The 22,120-nt window shown below is 34.7% G+C and overlaps 1 protein-coding gene across 4 annotated transcripts in view; it reads right to left on the bottom strand.

Moving 5' to 3' along the window:
* The window catches only part of LUZP2 (leucine zipper protein 2), a 390,997-nt gene that overhangs the window by 56,436 nt on the left and 312,441 nt on the right, over positions 1-22,120 (bottom strand). For all 4 annotated transcript variants that reach the window (XM_039865935.1, XM_039865945.1, XM_039865920.1 and 1 more), the window contains one exon: positions 4,106-4,180. In XM_039865935.1, the coding sequence (XP_039721869.1) occupies positions 4,106-4,180 (75 nt within the window). The remainder of the gene's footprint in view (positions 1-4,105; positions 4,181-22,120) is intronic.

The raw sequence follows: 22,120 nt of genomic DNA, 5'->3' as shown, positions 1-22,120 counted from the left end.
AAAGGAAAAAAAAAAAAATTAAAGACAGTCTAGTTGAACTTTAGGATTATACATGACTATAATTTTCTGATTCCGTCAATACTATAAAGAGTCGTTTCTCTTTTAAAAAAGTAATATTATGTAGCATGATTTGGATATGGTAGGAGATTAGCATAATTGATGTAAAGGTTTTTTAAATAAATTTTTAAAAATCTCATAAAACTGAATCTTGGTGAAATGAATTATATTTGACGTAGTCTACAAAATCAGGCAGGCTTCCCTAAAACTATTAAGTATTATCTTAGTTACTTGGTTAAATTAACATCAAATATGACAATCACACAGGAGTAAAGTTGTTAAAATATCTAGTTATTCATTCAAAAGCAACATTTGTCCCAAAGATCTAAACTTTAAAAAGAAAAACTATTAGAATTCATTAAATGTTTTTATTAATTCTTTTATTGCAACACTTTCTAGATATCTTGTTAGATTATCTTGTTAGTTATGAAAAGGTTTTGGTCATAGATCAGTGAAGAAAATGCCTGTGTGAGAATCAAGTCCCTGGGAAGTAGTTTTAGCCTGGCTCTTCAGAATCACTTCATAGTAAGAAGGAGATACAGCAAGAGCTTTAAAATGAATCAGGCTTAAATGTTCCATCTCCTCAATTCTGTATCAAAACACCCACAGTTCAAAGTGGTGGTTAAGAGGCAATCTCCAATTTATGAAATTGCTAAATATATACAGTATATTATTGCAAAAGAAGACTATGAATTCAATCATCTTACTTGCTTATTTTTCTAAGTAAAATCAATGCTAAGCTGTGATCACAAAAATGGAAAGTTCGTGATAGCAGACAAAGCTTTCTTCATTTTGAAAAATAACTTCATTGGAAAATATAGGGGCACATAGAGAACAACATAACAAATATAACACATATCAGGTAAATGTCAATCTGAATTAAATGTTAAAAAGCATCATTCGATTATATATGTTATATATAATATTTATATAATTTTATAAAATTTTGTATATAAAAGTATATGCATATACATATGTATAAAATACATATACACATGCACTACATATATCTAATGTATATATAAATGCATATACTATATTATATATAATGCATATAATATACACATATACATTATGAATTATGTATATGAATTAAAGACTATCCGTGTCTGTATAATTATTAGAAGATAAAACATTTGGAAACCAGAAGTATTTGTAAGCATGCTTAGTGTTGTTTCACTCTGTCTTTCCCCAAATGCAATTGTGCCCATGAATTTGATGTATATCTTTCTACTTTATCTTTTTATCTGAAATGTAGTCAAAACAAAATACGTTTTGTGTATTTGAGCAATTGTTACTTATAACACATATAATTTTGAATTATTTTCATTGAACAGTATATGTTATAGATGTATCAGCATTGATGCAAATGAGTTTATATTTATTCATTAATATTAATTTTTGATTACTACTTGAAAATAGTAAAGAACAGAAAATATATGAAATGTATATATTAATTCTGTCAATAAGCATTAACATTATTTCCTTTTATTATTACAGATATTGCTGTATTTATTATCTCTATATATGTTTCCAACTACAAATGAATAAGTGTAAATTCTAAGATATACACATTTAATAACTGATTTTTAATAATTATACTCCTGTCACTGCTGTATCAGAATTTGGTACCATCAGACTTGAATTTTTACCAGTGATGGTGTTGAGATGTTATCTCATTATTTTTATTCACATTTTCATTTTTCCAGTGATGTTAAGTATCTGTTATTTTGTTAAAAAAATTGTATTAAATGTAGCAGATTATAAAAAGGTACATGGGTCTTAAGTGTACTTTTAAAAATTTATATACATTTTCAGTCTATGGCCATGCCCGATCCTGTCTGCTCTTGGAAGCTAAGCAGGGTTGGGCCTGGTTAGTACTTGGGTGGGAGACTACCTAGGAAAACCAGGTGCTGTAGGTGTAAAAAATAAAAAATAAAGGATTGTGAGCTGACAAGGTTCTTGTGACCTGTGAGGTCAACCAAGGGTTGTCTCGCCTAAAAAAAAAAAAAAAAAAAAAAATTATATACATTTTAAAGGAATATTGTTGTATGCATATTGATTTAGGATTGTTATACCATTCTCTTGGACCATATCAAGAGCCCTTCTTTACACTAAAAATTTTTAACATCAAGTCTACTTTGAATGATACTAGTATTTAAACACAAGCTTTGTTTTATTACTGTTTGCATAGTTTATCTTTTCTTTCCTTATTATTTTACTTATAGACCTCCTGTTTATATTTACAGGTGTCTTTAGTATAAATCATAAAGTTTTTGTTTAATGTAGTCTTATAATTTTAGCCTTATATACTTGGAATATTTTGACCATTTAAAAAATATAATTACTGACATACTTAAGTTGATATTTACCATTTTATTATTCATTTTCTGTTTTAGTTCATCTTTTTTATATCCAACAATCAACACCTGGACTATAATGCAGTTAACTTTGTATTCAGCCTGCTTGTGGAATACTTATATTTTTGAATATGTGGTTGATGTCTTTCAAAGCTTTGGAAAATTTTTAGCTATTATCGCCACAAATATTGCTTCTGCTTGTCACTCCTTCTGGGACAATATAAAATATTTTAGAAATTTAGAAATCATCTTAAACATTTATAATTCTCTTTCTGTTTACTTTTCACTCTCACTCCAATATCTGAATCAACTCTAGGTATGTTTCTCTTGTTTCTCTCTCTATATTGATAGATTTCATTCTCTCTCCACATGTCTAGAAATAGTTTTATTATGTGTCAGATATTGTGTATAAATGAACCAAAAATTCCTCAGATGATATCCTCCACAAGAAAGGGTCTAGACATCTTTTCACTGTTAGACAGAATGATGACTGATAACTTCAATCTAATCAAGAGTTCATCTTGGGATAGGTTGAAAGTTTAGTAAAATGCAAATTACTTCTAGATTGGCCCTGTAGCTTAGGTATAGACTTTCTAAGCTTTTGATTGAGAGCAATGCGGGTGTTCATCTTCTCAAGTCTAAAATACTATGATTCACTTCTCTGATTAAGAGTTTTCTATATTAATGTGTGCTAGATATATGTTTTGGATATTAGAGAAAATTACATTGGGAGTTTGATAGATGAGTACTGAGTGAACAAAGAAATATATTATTTTAAAATCACTCTATTCTTTTGTTCCAAGTAAGCTAAATAAAAGAGAAATATTTATTTCCTGTAATCTTGTAAAGTTGATTCAAAAATGAAAAAAAGAAAATAAAGTGAGAGGCATTAAGAAATTTTACCATAACTATTAAGCAATAGAAAAGTAATTCTGAATTATATGACCAATTCCTTCCTCTATATTATATTCGCCTTCCATATATAAATTACCTATTCTCCATGCATGACTCTTATGAAACGCAAAGGTAGGCACCCGGTGGGAATTGTGGCTTATCCCGACCATACTCAATTGTAATGCCGTGAGAAATTAATAAAACCAAAATTGAATAGATGAGGTAAAGGGGTGAAGAAAATCTGTAAATTGTGGTGATGGTAGCACAGCTTGGTGAACTTTAAATGTGTGACTTTTATGGCATGTGAATTATGTTATAAAGATGGACTGTCACCCACCTTCACATTATCTTTATATGAATAGAGTTCATGGTTAAGAGAACAACTTTCTTTTAGACCTTGACCTGCAGAACTCTGATTTAAGATTTCCAAAATGAAAATTGTCAACGACTACTTCCATTTGCTTTATAACTCATTCATCCAGAGTTAATACGTGGCATGTGCATTGGTGCTTTAAAGCATGTTTATTTATGGTGTTATAGAACAAGTATACCCAGTAAGGTGAAAAATTAAGCTGTGAACTCACAGAGCCTGAACCTTGTCTCAATTTACTGCAGCAGCCAAAAACAAGGGAAAAAATTGGGTTCCAAAGGGAATATCAAACACTTGGAAATTCTAAAATCATCTTATATGCACAGCATCTGGACCTGCATTAATAAATCAAAGGAAACAATAAACATACCCAAGCTTTGTCTGCTAAAACCAAAGTTGTGTTGGTGCATAAATGTAAACTTACCCGGTCCAGAGCTGCTTTCTTCAGCTCATTTCTGGCCACAGCTAATTTTTGTTCCAGATCAGTAAGCTGCTGGGCCTGTAAAATGAAGGAAAAGTAAAGCTTTTCAGTAAATTCTATAATCGTTTCTCCACTTTAAGCATCTGTCATTCACTGACAAAGAATAAAAAAAAAAAAGATCTTGGAAAATTCATTTAGAAATTAGGTTAAAAGTACTGTATCATATGGTCATTTGGTTAAGTTGCAGAAAATGATGTATTCTAGATGAATATGCATTAAATATGCACTAGAACAAAATATCCAGCTGCAAAGTTCCAACTCAAGTCCCTGAAAATAACTTCTAATATAAATTCATCTGTATGTTTCTAGTTCTATGGATTGAATTATGTTCCTCTAAAATTCTTATGTCGAAGCTCTAACCCATCCCTATGTGATTATATTTAGAGACAGGGCCTTTAGGGAGGTAATTAAAGTTAAATGACTGCAAAAAGTGGGACCCTAATCCCCCCTACTCAGGCTCACACAGAGTAAAGGCCATGAGAGGACTCCATGAGAAGCCACCATATGCATGCCAGGGAGCATTCTCACTAGAGACTGAATCTGCCAGCATCTTGATCTCAGACTTCCAGCACTCAGAACGGCAAGACAATAAATTTCTGTTGTTTACGCCACTCATACTGTGGTATTTCATTACAGCATCCTGAGAAGCCTAATATAATGGTATTCACTCTTTTTATTATTGAGTTTTAGTCTAATACACTTCTCTAACCCACCATAGCTCTGTACCTTTGCAAATGACATAATTGTGCTATTAAAAGAGCAATGGCCTCAGATTTGGAAGGTGTGTTTTAAAATCCTGCCTCCACCAATTTCTAGCTGTATTTTGTAGCTATATAGTGACAAGAAGATGCTCGGCAGGCTCATAAAGGGCGTGCAGGAGAGACTCAGGACCTCATAGCTCAGAATCTCTGTATACCGCTGGACTTTGCCTGCCTCCTATGTTTAGCCAATAAAAAGAATCTAAAGCTGGAAGGGACAGAGGACCTTTCTCATGTTGTTGTGAAGCAAGGAAATTGAGTTTGCCAAGGAGAAACCTGCAGCAAGAGGCTCATCTTTTCTTCAGTGACCTGGACATCGCCTCTCTGAATGCTGCGATGTCATGGGCTTGTAGAAAGGTTATAGTTAACAACCAATGTCCCGTTTGTCTGTTGCTCATCCTCCCTCTCCCTCACAGGCTGGGCACAAGCATCTTGAAACTCCATCCTTGGTTAAAGTTTTCTGCCCTACAGCAAATATCTGGGAGAAAGGAAAGGGTGAGGATACTGTTCTTGATTATGAAAACTTATATGTGTTCTTTGTATCCATGTCTAGCTATCATCTCTTAAATTGATCTGTGTTATTCTCCATACTTCACTGTTGTAGAAAATAATTTTCCAGTAGGCACTTGACCCTAAACGGCTACCTAATCCATGTATATACAATACATCATATGTGTACTTATAAGTAAGTGTAAATACAATACTTACAAATAAAATCATTCTGAATAAAAATGAAAAGAGAGATAGAGAGCTGAGGAAAAGTGGGCTTCCAGTAAGAGGGCACCTACAAGTGGGCTTTGAGCCCCTGTCCTGGTGCCTGACTCATAACTCCCTTGTCCCTCTTGGTCTCTGTCCTTCTCACCTTCCACCACTGGACCCCACATTGAGAGGTCATCAGGACCATAGGCCTCAGTCTCAGATTCCAAGCTCCAGGCTCGGGCCACGCTGTCTTCCCTATGTCACTGCTGCCCCTGGCCCAGCTACGTTCCTCAATTACTAAATACTGGGGACTCACACTGTGATAGTCCCTGGCCACCAAAGGCCCTGCCTGAGCCAGCTTCTTTCCATGGGAGTGAACCCCAACAGAAGGAAGGAGAAGAGTGACCCTTACACCTGTCCCACCTCCTTGGCCTGGCACAGGAGTCAGGGATGACGATTTGGCCACAGTGGAAAGTGGTTATGGGGAAATTCTTCCTGGTCCATGCCAGCCCTAGTGCTACTTGACATTCCTGGTGACCAGCTGGAAGGGACCTCCAAGATGCCTAACAATCTCCTGTGTGTTGGGAACCCCTCTAACCCCCAACTCCCTAACCCTTTTCATGTTGTCAGGCTATTTCCTTTTTTAGGGTCCTCTTTAGTGGGCAGTCACTTTCTCCAAGATGTTGTCATCAGTTATCTGCAGTCCAGAGGACATCTGAAATAGGTGCAGGTCCTTCTGCCTCCATCCTTCTGCCATTTTGTATGAGCTTCAGCCCAAATCTTGTCATCCAAAGTAGGGGATGCCTACTAAAGAATGACTTCAGTGTATGTGTAATATAGCAAACCAGGAAATGTGTATCAGGGCAGGTAGAATGTATTCCAACCAAAACACAAATATGTCTTTGAAAGCTGTATTACCATCAGTTCCCGAGTTTTCAAGTATTTACCTCTTTTAAGAACTCATTTAACCTGGTAAAATGTAGCCAAGAGATCTTGGGAGACAGAAAGTTAAACAAAAGAATCAAGAAAAACAATCATAGGAATAGCAGGTACTGACCCATGTTATCATACTGTAGTCTTAGTTTTGAAAGGATCGGTGGCTAGATTAATTCATATGTAGTAGTTATAAAATTATATAAAACAAGAACAGTTATGTGGGTGTTAAACCATCAGAAGACCTATGAAACACAGGGTACTTTACCAGATAGTGAATTTTATTTATTTTAAGTCAAGCGTACTTGTTTTCTCAATTTAATTCCTGTGAAATAAAAGATAGGATTTCTTAAGAGGAGCTAGTCATGATTCTAGAATAACTTTCATTCACATTCAGTCATTGAATAACTATCTATGAAGTGATTAATTTTCTCAAACTAGGTAACAGCATCTGTGTATAAAGGTCGAAAACATACACTGAGAAGCAATCATGTAGAGTAAAAATCATAACACGAGATTCTAACTGATAAACTGAAAGTGTGTCTAAGCTAAAACACAAGACTGGGAAGGGGTTCCTCGGAGTGGCCTGAGAAGTCAGTGTCTTCTTCCTAATCAAGGTCACACCACATGTACTTTTTTTCATTTGAGCTTTATGACATGTTTAGAATCTAGAGTCCATATCATAATTCTTAATTTACTTTTTTCAAAAAGTTAATTACAGAGCTCCAAGATTTTATGGACCATGAAATACTGAGGCCTAGTTTAGCTCCACCACCCAGTCTATTGCTTCTGGAACTGTTCCTTGCTGTTTTTCCCAAGTATACGCCTTAAACTGAGCTAGATTATGAAGGATGACATCACTGTTTTATTTAATGCAAAAACTGTCTTTTTCTTTCCCTAAGAAACATAGATGTATAACCAAGAAACGAACAGGACCTAATGTTAAGAGTTAAATTTTATCCGAAATTTCAATGAGTCATCTTAGAAAATTTTGTCAATTGGCTAAATCTGCAAGATTCTAATTCATCATTCATAATTTAGGTTAGTGATTCGATATTTCCGGAAACTAATTGACACAATTTATTTTAATCCTTTCCTACCCGTGCCCTCTTAGTAAGAATATCTACCTATCATTTTTTTTTTTTTAATTTTCTGGTGAATTTCCTTGAGGTTTACAGAATATAGAAATATTTATTCCTTACCTCTGGTAAAAATGACTTGAAACAATTTTTAACATTCATAAACATATGAGATCTATGGAAAGCATATATATCTTGTGAATGGAAAGTGAAGGTGCATGTGGGGTAGTGACAATAGGAGGGGGCACTGATAATGGGGCCATACTGTCCTATCCATTTGTCTTGGCCAAGAGGTAAATTTTTTCCAAGACTTCTGGCAGCCAGGTATAAAAAGAAATGTTGTTAGCTCCAAAATTCTCATTATCAAGGATAGTAAACATACCAGGGACACAGACGGTGTAGGTTTTTTTCCAAGCATAGGTTCTAATATAAAATTATAACAAATAGATTCTATAATTCCACTCAGAAAACCATTTTTTTAGGAGCCAAGAAAATATAGTCCAAAATCACGGTTTATCTTAAACCAAGTATACCATCTAAGATGCACTGATGTGTGTTTGTGTGTGCGCACACACACGTTTGTTTTCCCAAGAAGACACAGAAAGCAGTGTGAGCAAGTCACAATAATTCTACCCTTTCTCACCCACTCTAGAAGACTGATTTAAATACAAACGAATTATAAACAGCTTAGGCACCAAGATATAAGAGACTACAACATTTTTTTTGGTCAGTAGAACTTTTTTTTTTGTCATTCGTGCCTTCCACATAATGAGTAAATGCCATTAAAAAAATTAAATACTAAACTATATTGGGCTAAATTGAGAAGATATAAGCACCAGTACAGTCTTTTGAATGTTGACTAAAATCTCAGTTAGCTCAGCTTCTAGTAAAACAGGAGAAAGAAGCACCACAAGGTATCAGCATAATGATGTCTAGCCAGATTCTTTTCTGGCACCTTCTTCTTGGAAAGACTAAACTGGAAATTGTCCTATCTAGGGCCAAATGAGGAAACCACGCATATAGATTCTAAATAGGAAATTCAGAACAGAGCCTCCTCCTACTGTTTTGCTCACTGAAGAGTTTTAATAAATAAACCCAGAGGACTACTGTAACTCATTTACTGGGGATATAGGTTGGTAGAGAACTACAATGGTTGAGTGTGTTAGGTTATTGATGGTAACAGCCAACATTATAATAAGCTTTTAGGTGGCATCAGCAAAACAAGGTCAGAAATTAATTGTTAGAGGTTTCTAACCATAGCTTTACCACTTTCTTATTAACAATATGGTTCTTGCTCTACATTTTGGAACCAATAAGAACATGCAAGTATGTTCCAGCAAATGATGCAGAAATAGAGATAGTGAGTACAAGAAATGTTTCACTGGAGTATAAGAAGAAAACGTTAGAAATTCTCCATTTTAACTTTAGATTTTAACATTGTAAAATAGATGGTATTATAAAATATTCAAAAATATCCCATGGTTGTTCTAATATAAAACATATTTGAAGTTATATTTATGTATTTTCTAATCTCATCATTGCTTTTCTTTCATTTTGATTATGTTTATAATGTACTTAATACGGCAGTAAAATAGTCACATGATAATATTGATAACAACCTTGAACTTTTATATATATTCCTCACAACAACTGTATCTGGTAACTAGTATTGTTCTGATCTTTTTTAAATGAGGAAATTGAAATGCAGATTTATTAAATATCTTACTCAAGTTGACAGCTGGGAAATAACAGATCTGGAATTCAAACTTAAGCAGTTTGGATCCATAGCTGGTTATCCCAACCACCAAAGATATGAGTGTATATAATTTATAACTAATAAATATACATATATTGAATGACATGTGCTCAAAATTTATTGACAAGCTTTATGATTAAAAATATTTGGAGATCATTAAGGAAATTGGAGTAATTTTGTGATTTTAAGATTATTCATCCAGTGAGGAAAATAAACTCGTAAAAGAGATGTTCTCAAGTACCAGTAGGGCATACTTGGCAGTTGGTGAAAGGATAATGATAGGATTAAATGTTTTATGGAAATGTGATGAGTCTATTAGTATGTATGAAGAACATATGCCATGCTCAGCAGCATTAACCTAGAAGCTGTGAATAAGACTCTAGATATATAATGCAGACCACCACACCACCACCGTCATCTCTACAGTTCATTTTACTGTAGAGTTAAGGAGGCAGAAAGTCAATAACTTCTATCTGCTTCTCCTTACTCTCATAAAAGTATAAAGCTGTAGTACCACGATTATCTTTGGCCATCAAATTCTTCAATACAACACCTACTCACTTCAACATTATTAACTTGGGAGTAATACTGAGAGACTTGGAATTGAATGACTGAATCAAATTCTGATCCCACATTACAAAGGAATAGCTTAGCATAAATGCTATTAAAGTAAATTTTAATATATCAAAGTTATAAAGTTCAATAAACCTTTTCATTAGGAAATAAGAGTAAATATATATATTACATATATAATTTTCCTTAAATTTAAATTTTTATAAGTATCATACTGCCATCATGTGTATGTATATATACATATGGCACTTATGGATATTTAAAGAAAATCTATTATAGATCATTTTTGGTTATGTATTTGATATTGATTCCTTTTGTCCCCACAAAAACACCTAGACTTTGGAGGAAACTGCCTTGTACCCTCTTTCAGCCATACATTTTTGGAGAGGTTATCTCAACAATTACTTTCAGAGATGGGGATGTAATTTCTTAAAGCAATTACTATATCTCAACTCTCTAGTCGAATGATTCTGATTGGGTTTAGGCATCTAATTAACATCATGCCAGAGACAAGGAGATATTTACTGGTGGCTTCTGAAATGATCTGGTGACTTTGAAAAATTCTCAAACTAATCACACCTGAAATCAAATGAACCTTGCATTTTCAGTTAATGTGAGTAAATAAAATTTATTTTTAATTTTTTTTGCTCTTTATTTGTTTTTATTGATCCAGATTTATTTATTTTAATTAATTATTTGTTGTTTTAATGGTGACATTGGTTAATGAAATCAGGTAACTTTCAGCTGTACATTTTAATAGTAAGGTATATATATATATATATATATATATATATATATATATATATATATATATATATATATATATATTTACTAGTACCACTCTATAGTTAGATTTTTATCACCACATATTTGACCCCTTTTATCCCATCTACTTCCCCTCTGGTAACCACTAGTCTATTGTCCATGTCCGTGAGTCTCTGTGTTGTTTGCCCTGTTCGTTTGTTGCTTTTAGGTTTATATCCCACATATAAGTGATATCATGCGATTTTCAACTTTTTCTGTCTGGCTTATCTCTCTTAGCATGATTATCTCTAGGTCCATCTATGTCATCGCAAATGGAAGTATTATTCTTGTGAGATATTTATATTTGTTGTTATTTAAAAATAAAAGATTCAAAACTTCTGCTTATAGACAGGTCACAGTAACTGATATAGGACTAGTCTTCTTTCCATAAATAACTATGAGCTAATTACACCAGGCTGTGAAATTTGAAATATGGGAAACCCCCCCAAGTGAGACCCATGACTACACCAGCTTTCTGCCTGAGAACAATTTCCAGACTGAGGTGCAAAGGGCTGTGGCCCAAGCAGGTCACTGTAGTTGCACTGACCTGTGGAGGCAGTGATGAGAGTTTGGGTCAGAGTAAATGACTGGAGTATCCAGAGCAGGGTGGCAGAGAGAATAGTGAGATGAGCAGGGGCGGGTTTCCAAAAGTAAATCTGGCAGGGCGGGGGGGTGGGGTGGGGCATGAAGAGGGGACGGGGATGTTCTTGCCATTCCTTGGCAGAGTTGGACTGCACATACACAGGACAATATATTCCATAAGTTTAATCACAGAGCAGAACAGAAACACTAGAGACTGAGTATTTGCAAAAGGATACTGGCTTTCTATAGACATTCATAAACCTTATTAACACCACAGGCATCTTCAGATTAATAGCCACACACTAGAGGAATTGTTGCTAAACTATAGCCCAAAGGCCAAATCTGACCAAGTGCTTACTTTTATAAGTAAAATTTATTGGAGTGCAGCTACCTTTATTTATTTATGTATTGTCTAGTTGTTTTTGTGCAATCATAGTGGATTTGAATAGTTGCCATAGAGACCATACAGTTTGTAAAGACTAAAATATTTACTATGTAATCATTTACTAGTATAAAATCTACTTTAGGCTTTCCTTAAGAAGGTCAAATTAAAATCTAGACAGGATTCTGACAGGTGGGGATTTGGGCATATTTTTTTAGTTTTAGCTCTGGCAGATGAGAGGAGTTTTGTATTATGCTGGACTTCTTACATATCTTCACTAACAAAATATAACTCCACGTCTACATCTAGGTAAATGCCAGTATTTTAATTTCACGATGGGATAAAATTAACAATCTTCAGAAGAAAATAAAACCTAGAATCTCTGTAATGTCTAAATGATAATGTCCAGCACAAAATAAAATCTTACCAGATATTCAAAGGAATGAAACATATGACCCAAAATTAAACAAAAATGAAGACAATGATAACCTACATCTAGGTGCCCCTTATATTGAATATAACAGGGGAACACTTTAGACAGCTATTAAAAATATAATCAAGAAATTAAAGATAGTATGTTCTTAATTAGTGAAGGGATAGGTAATCTTGGAATATAAAGTGTGTTATAAGAAAGAACCAAATGGAAATCCTAGAAAGGAAAATTTCACTGGATAGAATTATCAAAAAACTTTAAGAAAAAGGGCACTAAATATGAAGTGACACCAAAATAAGGTTTGCTGAGCTAAAATGGAGGTGTTGACAATCCTGGTTTCCTCTGAAAGCTCTAGGGAGACTCTGTTCCTTGCCTTTTCCAGCTTCTAGAGGCTATCTACATTCCTCGGCATGTGGCCACATCACTCGAACCTGTGCTTTCATTGACACATCTCTTTCTTTGACTCTGACTTTCCTGCCTCATTTTTATACTTTTGTGATTACATTGGCACCACTCCAATAATCCAGGATAATCTTCCCTTGTCAAGATCCTTAATGTGTACACTTCTGCAGTCTCAAAGGTAGTTTTCTGCCCACGTCCAAGCAGTCATAATTTTTTTTCTGGACTGTTTCTATTAAAGAAGTCCCTCATTTCCATTCTTTACTAGATTGCTGCAACTGCCTCATTATATTCACTGCATTGAGTCCCTATATTTTCTCCCTTGACTCCACCAGAAAGTCATTCTGCACAATCTATCATGTTTGTTTTAATGAACCTTTCTTTTAACCTGTTTCTCTCTAATAAAACCAACAAAACAAACAAACAAACAAAAAAACACTTTTGTTATTCTTTATCACCTTTACAATAAAATGCAGACTCCTTCATATTCAGTTGAGACTTTGTACAATCTGTTCCTACACTATCTTTAGAGACTATTACTTTGGTTCGACTAGACAATCTACCCCACCTGAGCTAGGCCTATAATAACATTGTCCTTTACCTCTGGTCATGTGATTAGTTTAGAACGTATCCATCTTCATTAAAATTGCCCTGAACAAGCCAATAAGCAGTTATTCAGGAAGGCCTGTGTGAAGTTGCATGACAGTGTATGCTATTAATTTAGAATGTGTATATTGTTTGGTTACTTCTGCCGATTATACTTTATTTTATTTTTTATTATGTGTTTCATTGTATGTAATTTCTTCATTATATCTTTCTCCTCTTGCATTCAATCTTTTGACAGATATTTACTGCAAGGCTAATAAATCCTAGATATTTTGTAAATTTTATGTTTTTCTGAATAGAGGACCTTCTACCCTTACTCATTTCCTCTCTTCTTTCACTCCTTGCTTCTGCCTTTTTCTCTCACATCTTCTTTTTTCACATCTTGATTACCAGATATTATTTTTAACACTCTGATATGAGATCGGTTACAAATGTAAAACAACATAAGGCAACATCCCTAATTTTATACTTGTAGTCTAAAGTGTTTCTTAAACATTTCTGTATTTGCCACTAAAACAATCATCTGCCTTTCACATAGTGAGACAACAAAATTATATTGCTGTTCTGTTTGAAGTCTCAAAAACTCCAGCTTTATAGGTAGAATTATAAGTGTTTCAATAGGCAGTCAGAAAAGAAGAAGAGATAGTTTGACCCAAGTGCGTTACATAAGGTGCGAATGGCTTTCTTTAAAGTTCATGGAATGAGGCGTGTTCTTACACACCTCGGAGTTTTCAAATGTGTCTGTTTTTTCTGCCTGGATTTATGGAAAAATCTCCTGTTCCTGGGGAAAATACCCTGTTCTCCCTTGTCCATTCCTACACACTCTTTAGGTTCCAGTTGAAAGGCTAATTCTCATAGCGATTTATTTCTGAACTGCAAATATCATTTTAACATTCTTGTTATATTTTGTGAAATACTCTTTTTTTCTTTCTATTACTTTCACCAGTTATGATATATAAAACAAAATAATTGGTATGGTACAAACATGAACCAATAAAATCTGACTCTGCTCTGACTCTGCTCTGAATACTCTAGCAGGATCCTGGGAGTTCCCCGCTTGATAGGTGTCAGGCCGTCAAGCAGTCCCTAAGCAGCAGCATTGTGGCAGCTCCAAAGCAGGCTTGTGACATTCCCATAGAATCAGCCAGGAAAGAGACATGTGCCCAAATCAATTTCAACAGTTTATTACACACAGTGAAAGCATAAGGATGATCAGCATGGCATTGGCAATCCATATCTGTGGTGTCACTGGATGACATCAAACCAGTGGTGCCATATGACAGACAAGTTGTAGGTCTTTCTTTCATAGTGGATCCAGCTCTAACTATAGCGAAACAGTTTTATAGCTCACAGCTGTACCCAAAGGAAGGGGAGGGATGTGATATGGAAAGTGCCATGCCTCACTGGCTCTAGAAAAGCAGATAGGAAACAACTTCACGAAGCCTCCCGTGGGATAGGAAAGTAGATGGAAACAGTCTTGTAACAGCTTCTTAGAAGACCACCTGTCTTTCTATGTTCCATCACAGGACATTCCACCAAGACTTGGGTTAAACTATAGGTTAGCTTTGCCTATGTGAACTATATAGAGACGTGCAAGGTTATCAGGGTGTTATGACAGAGCCACTGTGCTTAATCACAGCTAAGTGCCAGGGAGAGATAAAAGATTACAGGAAAAGGACCAGGATGAAGAAGGAAATAGTTATTTACTAGTCGATATAGAAGTGCTTTAATATTTGAACCATTTGTATGCTTATATTAATGCCCACTGGTTAAATTTCATCCCTACTGATTATGGTTATCATCTATGCACTTATCTATCTGATTTTTAACGTCTCATTCCCTCTTAAACAATAGGCTCACTCACAATATGGATTGCTTCCATTTTGCCAACCACTGAATAGATAATTGTTAGAACCGTGCCAGATACCTAGTGAACGAATAATACATATTGGATGAACGAATGAGCAAGTGAGCACATTTCGTGCTGATGCCCCTAAGAAAACAAGTTTCTTATCTTTCTCTAGAGTACTTAATTTTTTTCTCCTCATTTGTATCTGAGGAGCCCCAGTGTTTACGAGGACTCTCTATTTAGTTGAAAATTGAGGATTTTGAGACCAAACTTTAACAGTCCAAAGAACATTCATCAAGGAGCCTTTTTAGTTCGTTTTGTGAATCTTTCTCTGGCAGTTAATTGACGTGACAGGCAGTGGCTGCACAGGAACTGACGGTTTATTAACAATACTGACAAGAGTGCTGAGGGATGATGGACACAATCCAGCACAAAATGTTGTCGATATCAGAAATAAGGCAGTGGTAAATATTTTGAATAGGTACTTTTTTTTCCTATGTGAATCTGCTCGAATGTCATGATCCCCTCTATTTATGCAAATCCTCTTGCCATTTGAATGCTGAATGAAGCCATTTGTTTAATTTTGTTACTGCCAAAGTGCAACAGCTGCTCTGGATGCTTTCCCCAAACATCCCTTCAAAAATTTTTTATTCCACTAAGTGAATTTTGTTGAAAACAGCAGGTATGGAAACATTTACATGCTACCTTGTCAAATTCCCTACTAGTCTAAGTGCATATTTTTTCTTTAAATTCATGTTAATGTTTTATAGTAGAGATTTTTAATATGTTTTCACAGTCTATTTACCAACAAATTTATTTTGTTCTTTTTCATTTGAATTTAAAAGTAGAATCAAATGCCACACATAATTTGGCAATGACAAGGGTAAGCAAAATTCTAGGGGAATATCTGAAGCCCTAGAAATGTGGGGTTCTTCCAGAGATGGGACAAAGAGCTTTACAACCTATGTCAAAATCTCATTTATCATGCATTTGTATATAACATGAGCTACCTTTTTTTAGCAACTTCTATTTTTTTTAACATACATTGAATAGTGCTTAGTGTATGCAAATCATGTTCTAAACAATTTACACATATATTTCATAGTCAGACAAAGTAAGTATTCTTTCCCATATTTGCTAGATGTGCAAACAGAAGTGTGTGGAGGGGTATACATACACACACACACAAATACACAAATATATATATATATATATATATATATATATATATTTGTGTATGTGTGTATATATATATATATATACACATATATATATATATACACACATACTGTGTGTGTGTGTGTGTGTGTGTGTGTGTATACAGTATGTAGAATAAATACTTTCACACTCATGTCTTGATGATTCCAAAGCCCATTCGTATCTCTCAAATTCTTCACTCTTAATTTTGGCTCAAGGGTCACTTGCTTAAAGAATCCTTTCTGGACTATTAATACTGCAAACTTCCTCATTTCCTACCTGGAATTCCCAATCCTTTATTTCTCTTTACTTTTTATTTTTTTCCTATAGCACTGAACTCTCTAATATATTACATAAATAAATTTTCTGTTTATTAAGTATTGGCTATCATACCTACTTGAATGTAAGTTTTACAAAAGTATGGAACTTCTGTTCACTGATGAATCATATAAGCACCTGGAAAAGTACCTGGCAATATTAGTCTCTCAAAAAATTGATTGACTATTATCTTTACATATAATATGACTTCAAAGGTCTTTGTAAGGGCTAAAAACACTTTTAAATGTGATAATGACACATAGTTGGTGCTCAACAAATAAAAAAATAATAAAAATAATAACATAATTAATGGGAGATGTTCTCATTGTTTATCAGGCTACTACCACATTTATTTAATATTTAGTCAGCTTATCTAGAACTCTTGCCAACCTCAGTTGCCAGTATATCTGCTGAATTGTTAGCAAAATGATGACTTGCATTCAAATCGATTCAGGTTGATTCCTTGAATAGTTATCTATCATGTGCCAATCAATATGTATATTACAAGAATTAAAAAGATGTATAAGATATAGACTCTGCCCTCTAAAAATTTGTACTGTAGTGGAAGATATGATGCATAAACTAATAATTATTTACCATTTTAAACAGGGTATGTGCTACAATATGTATAAAGGTCTGGTGAACAAGCTCATGAAGTTTGTTGACTCCTTTACCCTATCTGTAAAATGGGACTAATAGTACCAATGAAAATTTATGGAATATTTACCATGTGCCAAGAACTGTGCTAATACTTAAATATGTTACAACCACTTAGCAAAGGAGGCAAGAAAACTTTGAAGAAGCCACACCTGTTTGACCCAAAGGTGTCTCGCTTGGGAATTTAGCAGTTGGTACCCATATATCTAATTTCAAAGTCTTCATCTTGTTAAGACTGTTGGTAGGAGGTTGCAAAAGATAATGCCCATTTTTGTTTCCAATTATTATGTTGTTTTGGGTTTCACTGCATACTAAATAAAATGAACTGCAATGAGACAGGAAACGTGATCCCTCCCTCCTCTTGACAAAGAGCAAAAATGTTAAAATACAAATTAGTTTTCATGTGAGAAATATTTCATGAAACCACAATAGATAACACAGAAAGAAAAGAAGAAACTTCCAAATCTGTGTTGATAAACCAATTCTTTGTGTGAAGGACATGTCATCATTAAAATCTAGAGCTGCAAAGAACCTTAGAAAGATTCCTCAGTAGGATTTCCTTCTTAATAAAATAGTACTAAAATGTTAACTATAATCAATCATTTGTTTCAAGGCTTAAATGAAGTAATATATGCCAAAAAAGGCTGATGCACAGCTTTTTGTTTTGTCTTTGGAATAATTATCAGAAAGTTAGAGCTGTCATTTTGTTTTCAGCAAAAATTGATCATTGTAACCCAATTCGTTAGCTACTATGCTTCGCTAAAGAAAACAAAAAGAACTGCTTAATTTTTTTAGCATTCCTCATTTGTCACTGGTCTATCCTTACAGTTAGAGAGGTCACATGCCTTGTAATTGTAGCTGTCAAAAAAAAGGTCAACATGGTTATTTCACCTGTCTTGCAGCTGTCACTTTGCATTATTTACTTAGCCTTAACAATTCCTGTGTCAATTATTATCATCTAATTCTCAGGAACTTACAATCAAACAATTAATGAATAAGTAGATCTTTTTAAATGACATATCTTTACTGAATAGGGAAAAATAATTTCTTTCTAGGCAATTTGATAAATTAAACATTGCAACAAGGTGTTATAAAGTTTACCATTTCTCTTCTTTATGTGTCCTCTATTCCCTCATTCATCCATCCATCCATCCATCCATCCATTTATCAATTCAGCTAACAGTCAACTCATTCATTCTTCATTCATCCTTCCACTCACACACCATCTATCCTATTATCCATGCATTCCTCTATTTTTCTACTCACACATCCACTCACTTATCCATCTCCCCATTCATCTTCTTCTCTCTGTTGATCTATCCATCCAAGGTGCATGCGCCCATTCGCATGCTCAACCTAGTAATGTATCCAAACAGCTCAGGGTGGACATTTGAGATACAAAGAAGAGTTACATTAAGCTCACCTCAAACAAGAAAAAAAGAGAAACTTGATTTTTTTTTCAGTTAGAGAATTAAAAAAATGTTTTCAAATCATTTCCAAAGATTCTGATCGTTTCTCACTTGTGAACCTCTAGACATCTAAATCATGAATCCTTAAATCAATGTTATTGTATATGAAAATATCCATTCTCCAACCCAAATGATCTGAGGCAGAATCTCATGTGGCTTAGAATGAGCTTTAGTGTTTTGAAATATCTGCACATATATTTTGATGCAAATCCAGCATTAAGAATCACTGCCTCAGATGAAGCAAACAGTGTAGTTTTCCTTAGAGATCATGATTTCCCTGGCATGCCTCAGTAGCACACCCACATCCTGACTTATGCTTAACAAATAGCATCAACCCTATATATTTCAAAGTGAAAGGTAACCTCAATATCAGTACATTCAAAACGTTTTATAATGTATCTGCTCAAATGAAGCCAGTACAGCCATTGATGCTAGTGCAGAGATAAACAATATATTTTGGAACTGTCTTACCACTATGCTTGTCAATAGAAAAGAAATCAGATCTCTGTGTGTGTGTGTGTGTGTGTGTGTGTGTGCGCACGTGCATGCACTTTTAGAAGAAAGCTTTTCCTTCACTCCTCATGTTTCTAATAGCTGTGCTATTTTTCAACTGGTTTAGACTTTAAAGATGAAAAATATCATTCAAATAATATCTTCAGAGAAACCCCCAAGTTATACCTATGTATAGGTATACATGCTTGCATATCCAACTAAATATATATCCATATACATACATAAAATTGCAGTGCTTTTTGAAATGTGAGACAAAAAAAAAAAATTGATCAGCTGTGTCCTTTTCTCCATCATGTCAGTTTATTCTTCAACTGGAATAGCCATGCAACTTCAGAAGAGATCAGTGTACCATTTACTGATAAGCCAGATTCCTGCATAATCCTTGCTATCTTCTTACCCTTCACTTGCCATACCCAGCTCATGTTTAAATCACATACATATTGCCTTTTAAATATCCCTTAACTCTGTCCTCTTTTCTCCATTTACACTTTAGCAACTCAGTCCACATTACTACCATTTCTATCTGTAATGCTGTAATAACCTCATATATAGAAGAGAGTTAAAATAATAGGACTGAAACTGCTATCCTTACAAAGACCTGCCTGCTAGGTTAGCCCTTAGCTTGAATCTGGAAACATGAATTTTGGGAAGGTTCCACCATTCACTGGTAAGAGTTGATCGATGTTACTAAACTCTCTGTGCAAACAATATGGATCGTGATGAAAATCTGCTTTCTTTTCAGGAGTTTGGAATTATAGTATATGCTAGGCAGAGAGTGCTTACATGTCCAGCATGCAACAAAAACCCTAGACTCCTAGGCTCAGGCAAACTTCGCTAGCAGAACGTGTGTTGTCACAACATGTTGGTAAAGGAATTAAGCACATCTGCATAACTTCACTGAACAAGGACTCTCGGCATCTGGAACTTTGTATCCTCTAGATTTTGCCCATGTCCTCTTCCCCTGTGTTAATTTTACTTTGTATCTTTTATAAAATCAGTCATGAGTATGACTAGATGCTGAGTCGCATGAGTCTTCCTAGCAAATCACGCAGCCGGGGAGTGGTCTTGGGGACTTCTGACATACCTCCTAACTAGTTTTCCTTTAAGTTCCCCTCCTTCCCAAAACAAAACATGGCTATGTGATTATGTGCCCTTTAAGTATTTTGATTAAAACTTTTCAATATCTTCCATTACTATAGAACTAGGGTTGACAAACTTTTTTTCTGCAAATGAGCCAGATAGTTTTGAGGGTCATATGGTCTGTATCACTACTTAACCCCGTCCTTGTAACACAGAAGCAGTCATAGACAGTACATAAACAAGAGAATGGCTGAGTTCCCTAGTAATGGCCATGTTCCAATGCTAGGTTTTGGGAAGTTTTTTGTTTTTTTTTTTTTTTTTTTTGGACACTGAATTGAATTTCATATAATGTTCACACATCCTAAAATATTTCTCTTTTCATTTAAAATGCAACACATATTTCTAGCATGCCGGTCATATAAAAACAGGAATCAGGTTGGAATTGGCTATGGTTTGCTGACCATAGAATAGAAGTGAAAATCCTGAACATACTCTATAGGCCCCACAGTACATGAGTAGTACCTATCCCCCTAATCACATCTCTCATCATACTTTCCTTCATACTGAGTTTTCCAGCCACAGTAAGCTTTGAGATTCAGGAGGTCTGTGCTTACTGTATATTAGGTGATTGATATGTAGAATCCTCTGCTTTGAACTCTTCTCCCATTGATCTTTTTACTTTAAACAGCACTTGCTTTTTTATTTCATTTCATTTATCCCTTCATTACTTTCATCTCAACTCATCATAATATCAGTTGACATTATTAACTCTCTTAATATCATGTACAGATTCATCTCTGTACTTCTTATTTTTAAAATTCATTTGCTTAACACTTTCCTCAGTAATTATTTTACCTACTAGGTCATATGAAACATGAGAGCAGTTATAGCATATTTTATTTTATATCTTTATATCTCCAATACCTTTTATAGTACTTGGCTCATGATTTACTCTCAATACGCATGTGCTGAATTAACTCGTCAGTACTAACTATGTGTCTTAGTGCTAGAGGCAGAAAGGAAATAACATGTAATTGAGGAGTTTACAGATGCTACTGAGGTGAAACAAATATGTAATTTAAATGTAATATAGTAAGCACTATAATAGAAATGGACATAGGGTGCTCACAAAGCATAGAAAGTTTCCCTAGATCTGAGAGTGAGCAAGAGGAGAGAGTGCTAATGAGTATGGACCTTAATCGCATTTTGAAGACTAAATAAGGGTTGATGACTTAGATGGCTAGGAAGGAAGTTGAGGAAATTAGAACAAGAGGAGAATAGAGACATAAAAAGACACTTTCAATACAATATAGGAAGAGAGGATGACCCCATACCTAGGGCACCAGGAAAGGTTTCTGGGAAGTGACAATGCAGAGCTCTAGTTTTAAAACTAAGTAATAATTAGGCAAGATTTCCAGCCTGGCAGTGTGAGGAGGAGAAGCCCAATGACACTTGCAGTGAAACAATCATTAAAATCACCGGAAATTACCCTAAAGGCATACAGAAAACGAGTAAATATTCATTTAAAAATTTACTAAATCTTGTTAAGAACAATAACCACTCCTTAGTAATCTGCCCCATCTCTGTGTAATGGAAATTGTACTCTGAGCACTCTACTTTGAGAGAGTGAAAACAGGAAGATAGGGTCACCTCTGCCCTAAGCTCCCAGTCTATGGCTATGATTTCACTCAGTGAGGACTGTGTGTGGAAGTTCTATTCTGGGCATGACAAGGCAAGGATGCCAAGGCCTGATCACCCACCAACACTCTACTCCAACTCACTTATAAGGTAGAAGTTCTATCCAGGGAGGGGCAAGCTAAGAAGACCAGATAATACCATCCCCCGCTCTGCCTACTTGTAGAGCTGGGAGA

Source organism: Pteropus medius, unplaced genomic scaffold (genome assembly GCF_902729225.1).
Source record: "Pteropus medius unplaced genomic scaffold, Ma_sr-lr_union100, whole genome shotgun sequence".
In the NCBI taxonomy this organism is placed as follows: Eukaryota; Metazoa; Chordata; class Mammalia; order Chiroptera; family Pteropodidae; genus Pteropus; species Pteropus medius.
Note: the sequence above shows the minus strand (reverse complement) of the source record. Positions and strands in the feature narration are given on the sequence as shown.